The 14,225-nt window shown below is 40.9% G+C and overlaps 1 protein-coding gene across 5 annotated transcripts in view; it reads right to left on the bottom strand.

The window, feature by feature from the left end:
• Positions 1–1,984: 1,984 nt before the first annotated feature.
• LOC138265575 (G2/mitotic-specific cyclin-B3-like) overlaps positions 1,985–14,225 on the bottom strand; it is a 248,864-nt gene continuing 236,623 nt past the window's right edge. For 4 of the 5 annotated variants that reach the window (XM_069213402.1, XM_069213405.1, XM_069213403.1 and 1 more), the window contains exon 12: positions 1,985–5,401. In XM_069213402.1, the coding sequence (XP_069069503.1) occupies positions 5,341–5,401 (61 nt within the window). In that variant the 3' untranslated portion in view covers positions 1,985–5,340. Of the gene's footprint in view, positions 5,402–9,941; positions 10,148–14,225 lie in introns of those variants that run through there. The other variant, XM_069213406.1, reaches the window with a different exon arrangement.

Genomic DNA, 14,225 nt, shown 5'->3' with positions numbered 1-14,225 from the left:
ATCAAGACTTGTAGTGTGTCCTAAGGAAACTTGCTGTACTTTACTCCTGCTTTCCTAGGTTCTGGGATGGGGGACTTTACTTACCTTTGGAGTTTTCCTATACTCCTAGTGCCCCTCTACACACTACACTTGCCTAGGTGGGAATTCAACATTCGCATTCCACTATTTTAGTATATGGTTTGTGTTGCCCGTAGGCCCATTGCAGTCTATTGTATTTTCTACTGTTTGTACTAAGCTATTACTATTTACTCACCTGATTTTGGTCTCTAGTGTATATATTGTGTATAATACGTACCTCCAGAAGGATTATTGCCTCTAAGATATTTTTGGTACTGTGTCACTCAAATAAAGTACCTTGATTTTTGGTAACACTGAGTATTGGCTTTTATTGTGTAAGAGGACTGTGTAACTATAGTAGTATTGCAGGAGCTTTGCATGTCTCCTAGTTCAGTCTTGGCTGCTCTGCTACAGCTACCCCTAGACAGCCTAATCTGCTAGAACACTGCCTACATTTCACTAATAAGGGCTAACTGGACCTGGCATAAGGTGTAAGTACCTTAGGTACCTACTACAAACCAGGCCAGCCTCCTACATCGCTGACCTCTCCTTTCTCTTAATGGACAACAAGCTGAAAGAGGCTTAGAAGAACTGCTTCAGAAAGTCTGATAAGTTGAGACTTAGAGAATTGTTTGATTTCCAAGTTCTTAAGAGCATCAATGAGACCTTGCACAAAGGTGTCTAATTTCAAGAGGACTTAATCTGATACTGTTTCCAGACTTGTCCTGCTAGAGGATCCTGAACTCCCAAAAAGAAGACCAAGGTAGACAGCTTGACTTGGTGAGTGTGCAAACAGTATCCAACGGATGAGAGGATTTCAGTAGGTGGGAAATTTAAACTTTACTGCTTGGGGCTTTTGCTAACCAAACCAACTGCTTTAGTTTGACATTGTCAAATGGCCACCTGGATTCAATGAATACAGCCTGGGGCCTTGCCCAACTAGAATATTTCACCTTCCATTTTAAAGACTAGGTCAAAAGGTACATAATTTGACCTGGCAAACCCACTTGGTGTATCTAACCTACTTCAAATGCACAAAATATGATCTAAGTAAAGCTTGTAATTTGTCTACGCATCTGCTTATTAGCCTTAACCTTGCTCCTCATGGGAACAGCCCAGCCAAAATTCACAGGTCAGGAACTCACCAGACCAAAGCACAAGCAACCTAGAACCAGTTTCCCACTGATGAGGGCCCATCAGCCAGGTATAGCTTGGTTCGAGTGGCACAGTGAGCAAAGAACCCACAACTAAGTATACCCAGGCCACTAGGGCAAACATTCCTCCCATCACTTTATGTGTGTTTGATGTACGGCTCAAATTGTGTGGTTATGCCTGGATGGGGTACCTTTATTGATTGGCTTAAACCACAGAATTTCATTATTGTTCCATAATGCTCTCCTTCCCCAAGGAAGCATTTAAGTTCTATTTAAGTGGCAATAGGACACTCCACAGCACAAGTTCTTAATAAATGGTAACTCTAGCAATAAATTCCCACACAGCATTTCTTCCTATAATTTGCTTTTTTGGTGTTATTCATGCAAACAAAGGACAACACAATTACTACACAAAAGAGTGATGGATGGAATGCTTCAATTAATCTCAGCCATTCGTAATCGCTGTGGCCTGTCGGAAACCAATGGTATTTTGCACACCATGACACCTCAGTTTGGGCCCAACTATATGCAAATCAATCTCAACTCCGCTCCAATAGAACAGTCCAGTCCAAACTGCCAAGACAGGTCCTCCTTGAACTGGAAAACAAGCAACCCAGGACTGGTTTTGTATTCTTATCATGCAATCAAAGGAAGCAACAGAGCATTCGATGGAGGTAGAGATGAAAAACTATAGGATGATTATAGCCATTAAAACAAACGCTTGTCGGAAGATTTGAATCTTTAATTATTTGGGTACATATTTGAAAGTGGCTTTACAACAAAGATGAAGGGTTAAGAGGTCCAGAGTTGTGTCTGTTTGATGCAGGTCTGCCCCTAAAACCTTTTAAAATTAATGGAAACAATGGGACACCAACCTCAAGCATATGGTCAAAGATGTAAGGAATGAACAGTTTAAAACTTGAAAGACTTTATATAACAGACAAATTATAAATCTGATCTTTTGATTGAAGGCCTGCAAAATGATTTTGATGTGGGAGCCATAAAAAATATCTTATAACTCCCAATTAAGCTGCTGCCAGTCATTGCAATGTCTCAAATGCTTACAATCTAAACATATCTTTTTTTGTTCTTCTTAATTAGGAGTGCTATACTGAACCTCCACACAAATACATTGAGGTAAAGATTCTTTAATAAAGCATTCCATTGGCTTAGAGATGTAGCTATGTGCAAGGACATTAGAGTATCTAATTTAAAAGAATCACTCTGTGCCATACTTCAATGCCCCAAACAAGCCTATGGTACAATGGAGAAGAGAGCACTTCTTGTGACATCTATTTGAGAAGCATACTGAATTGAAAAGCCACAGAAGTATGCATCCTAAGATAAGCTCAAGCATAATCACAATATTGCTCTCACATGATGAGCAAGATCCACATTAAGGAAACATGATGGCAAGAAATGCAAACCATACAAACGCTCCAGAGACCATCTGAAAAACAACCTGTCAAAGTGAAACTTCTTTATTACGATTATATTCAAATTCACTTGGTCTCCAAAATATTAATACAAAACCTGATGCAGGTAATATGGAACGTAAAGCACACAATTCAACAACTTATCAAAATAATGCATTTTTTAATGCAACAATTAAATAGCACACAATATAAATGGAACAGTAATAAACAATTGTCACAATAGCAGGCATTTACTTAAAATGTATTTTTTTTTTAAATGGTACATCATGAATGGCAAGCATGATATAAAAAAAAACAAGTTAAACTGGTGTACAAATATGAATTACATAATTCAAACATTAAAAAAATTACATTGCCTAAAATTACAATGGCTTTACCTTTCTAGTATGCTTTCGAAATCATAGTTTGAAGTCATTTTTTTCAACTGATATAGATCACAATTACATTTGCTTACATGCTTTTCTGAACAGTACTTGTCCTTTCTTTGTTTCATATTTTCATTAGAGATAGACTGAAAGATGCCAACATTGTAAGTGTCAAATACGTATGATTTAACTATTCACAGCCACATTTAGAGCATTATACCTGCTGCACTATTGTCATGAATATGCATCACATCTGGTCTAGGCAAAAATATGATGGTATGCATTCTATTTTCACATGGGAAATCTGCGGGGAATGGAATGAGCTTGAAATACCATCAATTTGTACTGGAGTATAAATAAACAATCTCAAAGTTGGTGTGGAAATAGATTAGATGCATCCATAGACTAATGAATCCATGATATACTTGCAGACTGGGGCTGAAGAGTACACATTTTCAACTCTTTTCCTTACTTACATTATTTGAGTGTATTGGGAGATGTAAGTTCTTAATTGGCCTGTATGTTGACTATGCTTTACTAACACAATATATGTTTGCCAGTTTGAGGTAATGGCGCACATATCCAAATTGAAAAGTTAACCTATGGAATGCCACCATCACCCCACTATCAATGTAACACATTGTTCATCTCGTTTCCCCTTTCATTTCAGAATGTTAGTTGTTTTCAACCATGGATACATTTTTTTGCATTGGAATCAACATGAGATAGAAACTGTACATTGCAGACTTCAAGTTTCAAACATCCCATTAGCAAAGTAAACCACCCTTTATGGCTGAAAGATGGAACAAGGATTAATTTCACAACAGTCGATTAACACCTGTAAAATAACCTGGTAGGTGTCAAGGTGTACCACAGTAAGAATTTTGAGACATTAGCAGCATTCACTACATTCAGAAACCCACAAAGACAATTAATTTATCTATGCCCTTTGTTTCATTGGTATTACTCTGCATTATTCTTTAAAGGTTAAAACAACTTTGAAGGCAAAGACAAAATCTAACAATATGGCAGGAGTGTCAAATCTTCAATTGAGTAGCTCCCCCATGCCAGTTACATCATTTTAGTACATGCGGACATAAGAGATGGGAAAAAACCACAATAAGCGATATCCAATTTAAATTCTATTGCACATGTTTTTAGAAGACATACTACCAAATTTAAAGAGTATCTTATTTTTCAGCAAGATCTATATTTGCTGAAGTTGCTTAAAATGAACTTCACTCAGATTAGGAAAGAAAATGTAGTTCCATCTTCACAATCAGGACAGTTTTTTTTGGCAGAGAATGACCTTTTGAAGCCTTTTATACACACACATAAGCCACCTCAGCAAACCAGTTCTTTAGGTTCATGGCATTCAACCTTTCTCAAACGGGTGACAAACAAAATCATAAATATATTCACTCAAATCATGGGTTTTACAATTTGAATGCAGCTACTGTAAGAGGTTGATGCCAATTGTGTACTAGTTGTACTTAACATTTTATGAAATCATCTATTAAATTTCAGATGATGGACATAAATATCCCAAAGATCCCTGGCAGCAAACACTGAAGTCAAAGCATTTTTTTTTTTTTTTTTTGTTTACAGCTAAAGAAACATATTTCACTCCTGTTTAATATTTCCTAACCCAAGTTATAATTAAACCATTGTTGGACTGTATCAATGTACTACAGATTATAATGGCTCCCTACCGCTGTAAGATTTGAAATAAAAATAAATGAAGGTGGTTTTAATGTGTGAGGGATCACTGCCATTTTTTAAAAATTCATCTATACCACTTTCAAGAGAAAATGTAATTCTCACTTGTAACCAGGAATACTTACATAAGCAGACACTTGTGTGAGTTAATGTCATAAATGATCTGATAACACATGAGGATTGTAGCATAAGCAAATTGCTATAAAAGCAGATTTGTCAAATGTTATTCACATATTAAATACTATAGAACAGAGTTTCACTAGAATTGAAGGTACTTGCCATTAACAGCTACCGGCAGGTCAGCCTTTAATTGGTTGGTGGTAGGGCCGCCCCTTTACTATGCGGCTCAAGGTAATTAGTTGAAGCATGCCGATACTCAGTCCATTTTACAAAAATCAGTAGGCTTTAGAAATCTGAAAGGTAACCTATCTTGTTTACAGGGATTAGTTCTGCAAATGAACTAAGGGCAAATATATTCTGTAATCCAAAGCTACTACTTATTCTAAAAAAACGGAATCAATTTCCTGATATATTAAATACATAACGCTGCACAACAGCAAAATAAACCAGTCTACTCATTAGACATCAGATAGTTTTAACATCGATTTTTCAACTGTCAGAAAATTCTGATGGGTCCAGGGGAGGAATCTGAGCCACTTTCAGGAATGTGCTGGAAGGAAAGAAAAAGAAAAAGATAGTTGGGCTTTAAAATTATGTGCTCATACATAGAAACAGTTTTTGAAGAATACAATCACATTAGTATTCATAGCTAGAATGGAAAATGGCAGCTACAAAATGGGGGAATCTGCCTGGAAAAGCAAGTGAAAGGAGGTAATTCTTCAGAATTGAGTGGAAAACAATATGTTAAAGGCAAATCAAATCAAAGTGTGTTCACATGCAAGGAACATTTAATGCAAACGCTTTAAAGTAAGAAAGGGAGTGAAGGACAATGCAGCAAAAAGGCTGTTGGGGAAAATGGTTGGCAGACAAGACAATACATAAAGCAGAAGAAAGAAGGTAGGGAATGTAGAACTATTTTAGGACTATGGAGAAAATCCAGAATTACAGACAAAAAGGCCAATTGCTGCACCTTGATAAATTCACTACATCATTATTCTATTTGCGCTCTTATTTGACACTCCAAATTCAATATTGATTTATACTTCATTGTAACTTTTTCAACAAAGGTGGTGCCTTTTCAATTGGTCCACCCTATCCCCATGATTTAGACTCCGAGATGCCAGATTGTTCACTGATGTTTTGAATACACAAGTCACTAAGACTCTCGGAAAAGTATGTAAACAAAGCAACCAATCTATGTACATCATTTCCTGTGGGTAGGGAAGTGAGCTATTTAGGGTGCAGAGTTTGATTACACACAAAAGCTTACACATTTGAGGCAATTCACAAACCATTCTCTGAAGCTTTCCTACCCTGAGAATGGTTGTGTATTTACTGAAAATTCAAAAGGTGACAGGTACAATGATTTAAAAGTCGGTCACTAGCAATGGCTTAGGGAACTATTCCAGTTATTTGTTGTTTTGCCTACTTTGTCACCACACAAGGGACCAGCAATATACAAATCAGACTGTCCTGTTCCAACAAATATTGCAGCTTGAAATGCTACACCAAATCCACGTTATATGGGATCATAAGCAAGAAAAACCTATTGGACCTCATAAGTGAGGTGTATTTTTATTCCAGTGGTGTAGGAGGATTGGAGCATTCCTCCCCATACCACCAGGGCATATCCTTCGTACTTGGACGAGGAGTGGAATGACTGCAAAAAGCTCTTTCCCGGGGGTAGAAGGTTAGGTTAAATTAGAGAAGAAAAAAAAACTGATGAGAGGTGCAAGGACAGAGGGATAACCCATTAGGAAACTTGAGGGGAAAGAGACTTTAGGAAGAGCATTTACACTTCCTATTTTCTCCAGACACAAAATATAATTTTTAAGCATATCTTTAACAGTGATTTTTTTATTTGGACAAGTTTTTTTGTAAAGGTCTGCAAACCACCTAATGGTAGCCTTTGAGTGATTCAGGTAAGCTACTTATGAAAGGGAGAATGGAAGAAAGTCCTAAATCAAAAAGAGACAAGTCAACAGTGCTATATTATGCAATTATGGAATCCATCTTCCATGAAAGCAGAGGAAAAGGTGGTAAAATCTAGTGAAGGGCAGAGTTAGTAGCGAGTGAGAAACCAGAGGCAGTAGAAGGTTTGAAGCACCTAACTTACCAGACCCATGACCAAACAGGAGACCAAGAGGCTAGGTCACAGAGTGGGCTAACAATATGTCTAGGTTTTCCCAAATTACTGAATTTGAAAAGGTCAATATAGTTTCACAATCAGTGGTAGAGGGTTCCACATGGACACACTGGACTCCAAAGTATAGACTTTTTTTTTGGGGGGGGGGGTAAGTGGGTAGAGACTGTTGCAATGATCAAGGCAAGAGATAACCGCATTATGGATTAATGAGATGTGAACAACTAGAGTACACTCTAGTGCATATAGAAGAACAGGAAACAAGATTTGGAGATGGCATTTATTTAGTGTCAGGAGAAGGGCTCAATTTTGGAAAGCAAAACTACACCTGCATGTTTTTTTCCCCCTTTATTGGATGGAAATGCCAAAGACTCAGAGGCAGTTAAAGGCAAGGGAACACAGCTGACATAACCCAAGAGCTGGCTTTCAGTTCTCATCACTCAGGCTTAGCACAAATATTTGCTGATGCCAGTTGTGAACGTGCAATACACATTGTGGAAAATGTAGAAAATTAAAGAACTTGTCACCAAGTACCAGGAGGATCTGGTAGTTATCCACCTATTTTTCCAATCTCCTTGAAGTCCGGATACTGGTAAACCAGGGCCATGTAGACATTAAACTGTTGTAGTGACCATTTAAATCCTTCAAGTACCCAGTATGTGACGTTGGCAGATCTGAAGAGGATTTACCTGGCGAGGATTTATCCCCACTAAATACAGTGGGTGTGGTTAAGTAGGGAAAAAAATAACCAACATTTCACCATTCTGTTAATGCCTGCCAAATGTGACAGGCACAGTGAGCAACCAGTCACTTGAATACTCTTAACATTCTACATTTGCTGTACGCTTCTTAGACATCATTATTGGCGAGACAGGAGGGGAATTATTCCCACACTGGAATGAAACACCCAATTGCGCTGGGCAGGATAGGCTACTATCTCAGGCTGCTTTGTACAGGAGGCTGGGGAATGAGATGAGGTGGGGCGCTTGTGTATTTGGGATCAGAGTCAGACTTTATAATCCTATGTGGCACAGCAAGGACAAGCTAGGAAATGAGGCAATAGTTGTCTAAGCCCTATGTGTCAATTTTAGCATTTACTGATAATGGATAGTTTGTTTTGTGACATTGTTTGGATTTAAACCTGCTTGGTATTTAGATTGCCCCCTAGCAATCGCCCCTCTGTCAATATGTCAGATTTTCTTTTCATGGGTGACCGGAGAGGCCCTATTTACCGAGGTAGGCATACACCTGGGGGCTTTGACATATGTTGCATGCTTATTTAGTCCACTTGCCTCATGTGGGTTGTTGCTTCAGAGTGCGTTCACAGTATTGATCTTGTTGGTCTGGTGTGTTAATGCATGGTTAGCCTTTAGAGAGGGCAGGCCTTTATAGGATACACAAAAGTGAGGTGGAGGGGGCTCTAAAAGGGGAATGTCCAAGGTAGGTATGACCAGGAATTTTTAAAGGGGCATGGCTTAGTTAAGGAAATGGGCTAAATCCGGTCTCAGATTCCTACAGTCTTACTCTACAAACCATAACAGACTTCACAAAAATAAGAAAAATTATAATGCAGGTCTAGTAATTTGAATAATATACTCGACCTAACTGTATTGCGCTTGACCTATAAACTCATCTCAAATTGGGAATCCTTGCAAATGTTTTATTTCACAGAGGCACTCTTCTTCATAATCACGCATGAGAGCATCTTCAGATATGTGAGTTCAGCATGTCTGCTGTACAAAACAATTTTGTTTGATTTAATAGACTAAACTTTTGTTCTGTGTATAATACAAATATAGCCCACATATAGGGTGCACATGGCAACATACCTGACCTAGGGCCAGATGTAGGTAGGTAAAAAATAGCGACTCGCAAATGGCGAGTATTTGCGACTCGTAATTTCCGACTCGCTAACTGCAATGCAGGTAGAAAGTGCAAGGACAATTTGCATCTCACACACTGAGGCGCACCGCAGATAGCGAGTCCGCTGTTTGCGAGGTCGCTTTTTGCGACCACGCAAAAAACTGACTCGCAATTTGCGAGTGGGCATCGCAAATAGCGACTGTGCTGAAAATTGAATGCAGGTGCTGCAGAACACTCAGGAAAACACTTCCTGGCACATGATGACGACATCACAGCCAGGAAGTTTACAAATACACCTGGGAGGAGGGAGGACCACACCCATTTCAACTTCAGCACAGCTAACAAACAGAGCTCCTGCAACCATGGCTGACAATCCTAGGAAAAGGAAGCTAAAGTTTGCTGAAAAGGAGTTGGAGGTGCTGACTGATGAGTGCTGTCAGCACCATGACTAGCTGTTTGGCAGGGCAGCCCTCAACGTGCCAGACACAGAGAAGAAAAGAATTTGGCAGGAGATCCAGGACAAGGTCAACTCCCTGGGGGTCAGCCACCGGAGTGTGGAAGAATTGAAGAAAAGGTGGTATGACCTGCGCTCCCGGACCAAGGAGAGGGTGGCAGAGCGGCTCCGGGAGATGAGAGGCACAGGAGGGGGGACCATTGATGGTACCACCACCCACACCCCTGGAGGAAAGGGTAGAAGAGACCCTAGAGCCTGAGGCTGTAAGCGGGATGTGAGATCTGGACACCTCTGAGCCAGGACCATCAACCAGTGAGTACCATGTGACATGCATGTACCCTCATCAATGCCATACCCCCACCTACCTTGTACACAGGGGCATGCACAACCAAGATAGCTCGATTTCAGAGTAGCAAAGACCAGAATGATGCATTATGGGCAAAGTAGTCAAGTAGGCAGTTCATAGGCAATCGTTTATTAGGAAGTTGATAACAGATAGACACTGACAGTATGTTCCCTATGTCCCACAGGTCTCCCACAAGACACCCCCCACCAGCCCATGCAGCCAGGGGCCAATGGTCAGCCAGCACACACAGGAGACAACAGGACCAGCCACCACTGCTACCTGCACCACCGACACCATGTCCTCTCAGGAAACCCCTGTTGCAGCAGTGGTGTGTGAGCCTGCACCAGGTACGAGCCAGAGTGCCACGGCAGACAACACACGGCCTCCATTGCTTCGCAGGCGACGTGGAATATCAACAGCAGAGGGGCAGGCAGAGTCAGGGCATGCCTCCACATCACCAACCGAGGCCCAACTTCTACGGGGTCAGCACCTGCAAAACCAACAATTAAGGAGGATTAGAGGGGTATTGCGGCGCTTTGAACGCAATCATGCCATCAGTATGCAGCAGGTACATTCGGAGTTGCAGGTGATCGGTACCAACACGGGTGACCTTGCACTGTCTATGCGCCAACTAGTGGCAGGACTGCTAACGCAGAGTGACAGTGCACGGCGCAGGGACTGCCAGCTGCTGCAATGCCTGGACAGGATGTCCTCCTCTATAGTTAGGCTGGCTGTCAACACAACAAGGCTGTCTAGGCGCACAGTCAGCCTCCAGGTGGACATGGGCCACTTTGCTGGTGATGCATGGTTGAGACGGCCCAGTCCCCGTGCCACAATAGACCTTATGGAAGAACAAGGCAGAGCACTGCTGACCCCCCCCCCCCCGTACCATCCAGGCTGGCTGAGCTCCACACTGTCCTTGGGGTTGGGGCACATGATGTCAATGTGTCCCATGCCAGGTGGACTATTGAAGCCCCTGAACTGTTCCTATTGTACATAGTTTTGTTATTTGCCCTTATTAAATCACTTGTTCTTTCCACTTAACACATGGACTCTTGGTGTGTTACATTGGTGAGTATGGTAAAAGTTGTCACGTACCTTCCAAAGTATTGGTTTGCAATGTGTTCCCGTCTCAGTCTGCCTTGATTTGCGATGCTCCTATCCCCATGATGGTGATGTGGTTGCTCTTGCTCTTCATCCTCAGAATCTGGGTCTTCAGGGGTGAGAGGTAGCCCACATCTGGTGGCAATGTTGTGCAGTATAGCGCATGCAACAACTATTTTGAAAGCTGTTATTGGGGTATACTGGAGGGCACCTCCACTTCGGTGGAGGCATCTGAACCTTGCTTTCAGCAGTCCAAAGGTACATTCGATGATGTTCCTGGTCCTCTTATGTGCACTGTTGTATCGCCTCTCGCAATCATTGCTGGGTGTTAAGTACGGAGCTAGTATCCTTGGACGTAGTGCATATGCACTGTCACCGCTTTGGCACAAAACGTACAATGTTAGCAAGGCATGGGTGGTTTGCACATTGACCTGTTTGCATGTCTTCAAGATGTATTCAGCTCTACCTAGGAGGTATCCGTCTCCAAACTCCCCACGTTCCAGGCGTTGGTGTATCCCACTGTGCCTAAAAATGTAGGAGTCATGAGTACTGCCTGGAAATTTGGCAACCATGTCAGTGATGACATTAGGGGCGTCACACACCACCTGAATATTGAGTGAGTGGGTGGGTACACTTCCTATTGCGGAACAGATATTCCAGGTTTGCAGGAGGGCATATTCGTATATGTGTCCCGTCTACACACCCTATGACATGGGGGAAGTTGGCAATCCTGTAAAATTCCAACTTGGTGCTGTTGATTTCTGCCTCATTCCTGGGTAGGTATATGTATCGGGACGTGCGTGAGTAAGTCGTCTAGGAATGCCCTAAAGAACCGTGATAGTGCACTTTGGGATACCCCACCTGCCACAGCAATGACCCCCTGATAGCTACCCGAGGCCAAGAGGTGCAGTTAGCATAGCACTTGCACATGCGTAGGGATGGCGCAGCCGCGCACAGTCTGGCGTTGTAGCTGTGGTTTGACTAATTCTATTAAATCTACTATAGCTGCGCTGCTAAGTCTATATTTATCATATATTTCCTCCTCAGTTTGCTGGAAGAGTGTCTGCCTTGTTCTGTATATCTTCTCCTGTCTCTGGCTCCGGCTCCTCCTCCTCCTCCTCCTCTGGTGGGCTCTCCTCCTCCCTGCTATCAGGTATATCTCCGCCATCTTGAGTAACCCAGATGCCTTCTGGGTCTCCTTTTATACTTTGGTAATGGTTACCACCTGCTCTGAGTTAGTGGTAAATTGGAAGTGCAAAATGGGCTTTTTGCAACTAGTCACAATTTGCGAGTTGCTATTGCGGGTGGCAAAATGGGGTCGCAAATTTTGCGAGTCGGTAACTGCTTGCGTCGCATTTTGAGAGTCGGAAATGGGATTTTTGCATCCCATTTCCGATTTTGCGGGGTCGCAAGTTGCGAATCGGGCCATTTGCGACTCGCAAAAATTTGCTACATCTGGCCCCTAGTTCTCTAATAGCATTATCATGGCAGAGACAGGAATGTTTCTCAGTTCATATTTATAAACTACCAATATTTTTTCCTACCTCCATTCTGACTCATACGAAACTTCATTCTATTACTGTGATATCTCCCCAAGATCCTTTCTTGACTCCTTCCTCCTCTAGGCCTCCTTGACTCAACCAAAACTCCATTCTACTTCTATGATCTCCCATATACCTGTTTCTAGACTACCTCCTCTATCCCTCCTTGACACACCTCAAGCCTCAGTTTACTACTATGACCTCCTAAATAACACTTCCTAGATTCTTCCCTCTTGTATCCCCTCCTTTAACTCATTCCAAACCTCATTTTACTACAATGATCTCCCTAATAATATTTTCTAGGCTCTTCCCTCCTCTATCCCTCCTTTGACTCATTTCGAACCTCACTTAACTAATATGAACTCTCAAATAACACCATTTAGAGTCTTCCCTCCTCTATCCCTACTTTATCCTATTCAATCAAACTAAAAGACTCACATGTCCACCACTCAAATTAACTTATAGTTCCCTATATTAATCCTTTGGGTTATAGGGTTCTTGAGAAGCATGCTACATGTCGAAAAGCACTTCAATGCCTCATCCGGGATAGTAAGCGCTATAAAAACAATTACAATGACCATTGCTCAAAATGAAACCGGTCTTACCAGGTCTGATTGTTATTTCATGTAGTGGAAAACTAGGAATATTATTTGCTGTATCTGCTTCAGTTTTATTTTTATATACATATATATATATATATATATATACACATATACATATATATACACATATATACATATATATATATATATATATATATATATATATATATATATACACACACACATATATATACATATATACACACATATATATATATATATATATATATATATATATATACACACACACACATATATATACATACATATATATACATACATACATACATATATATATATATACATACATACACACACACATTTTACAGGTTCTCTACCTACTCACACTGGTTTGGTATTTATTTGGGTACACTAAATGTTGGCCTAAAAAAAAAAAACAGGATCTCACTTACATTCAAGGTAGTCATCTTCTCACCTTGTTAAGGAATGATTAGACTAATGTATTAATGATAAAAGCAGAGGTGTAACAGTTGTACGCTTCGAGTGGTTGTCCACTTGATGGGGAGCATGCACAGTTTTAGGACAAGTACATTTAAATCTGCTTTCTATAAATATTTATATTTTAAGGTTAAGTAACATTAGATTCTGGCATATTTGTCACTTAGTAAAGCAGAATTATTTTATAAAATTGGATTTGCTCTGATCCATGGGAGATGGCATAGTCAGAGTAACTAATCAAGGAGTGGGGCAATTGGCATAAATGTAAAACTAGGGGTAGGCAAAGAATTTGGCTCCGTCAGCGGAGTTCTCAGTTTTGCCCGCTCCGCCCAAAGAGTGGAGTTCTTAAAAACACTGTAAAGGGACCCGGAGCGGAGTTTTTTTCTCCTGCACAGCTCACCAATGCTAAGTTGGCGAGCACAAACAAGGGAAATTGCTTTGTTGGCAAGCAAAATTTCTGAACGTGGGCAGTCCCAGCAGGTCGCGCCCACCTGCGTTGAGAAAGCTCAGCTTGTGACGAGGTAGCTGTACTCCAGTTGAAAATCTACACATGCAGCAGAAAGAAGTTAACGCCCTCTGGCAATTTGCGTGATGTTGTTAACACTAATTTTACAGCGCAGGAGAAACTCCTATGCTCTGAAAATCAGCACACACAGCGCAACTTACACAAAGTCTTTAGTGCTTTAGTCACTCATCTCCACTGGAGTATGTATACTCTTTACTGGATCCTTTAAATTTGTAATATATCTTATCTGGAAGCATCAACATACATTTCTGGACCCTCCACACTTCAGAGTAACATACTTGCATTATTCAATAATCTGTCAGGCCAACTCGAGATTTGAACCAAGACCACTCCTTG

This window comes from Pleurodeles waltl, chromosome 11 (assembly GCF_031143425.1).
Source record: "Pleurodeles waltl isolate 20211129_DDA chromosome 11, aPleWal1.hap1.20221129, whole genome shotgun sequence".
Taxonomy (NCBI): Eukaryota; Metazoa; Chordata; class Amphibia; order Caudata; family Salamandridae; genus Pleurodeles; species Pleurodeles waltl.
This window is presented reverse-complemented; position numbering and strand designations above follow the sequence as displayed.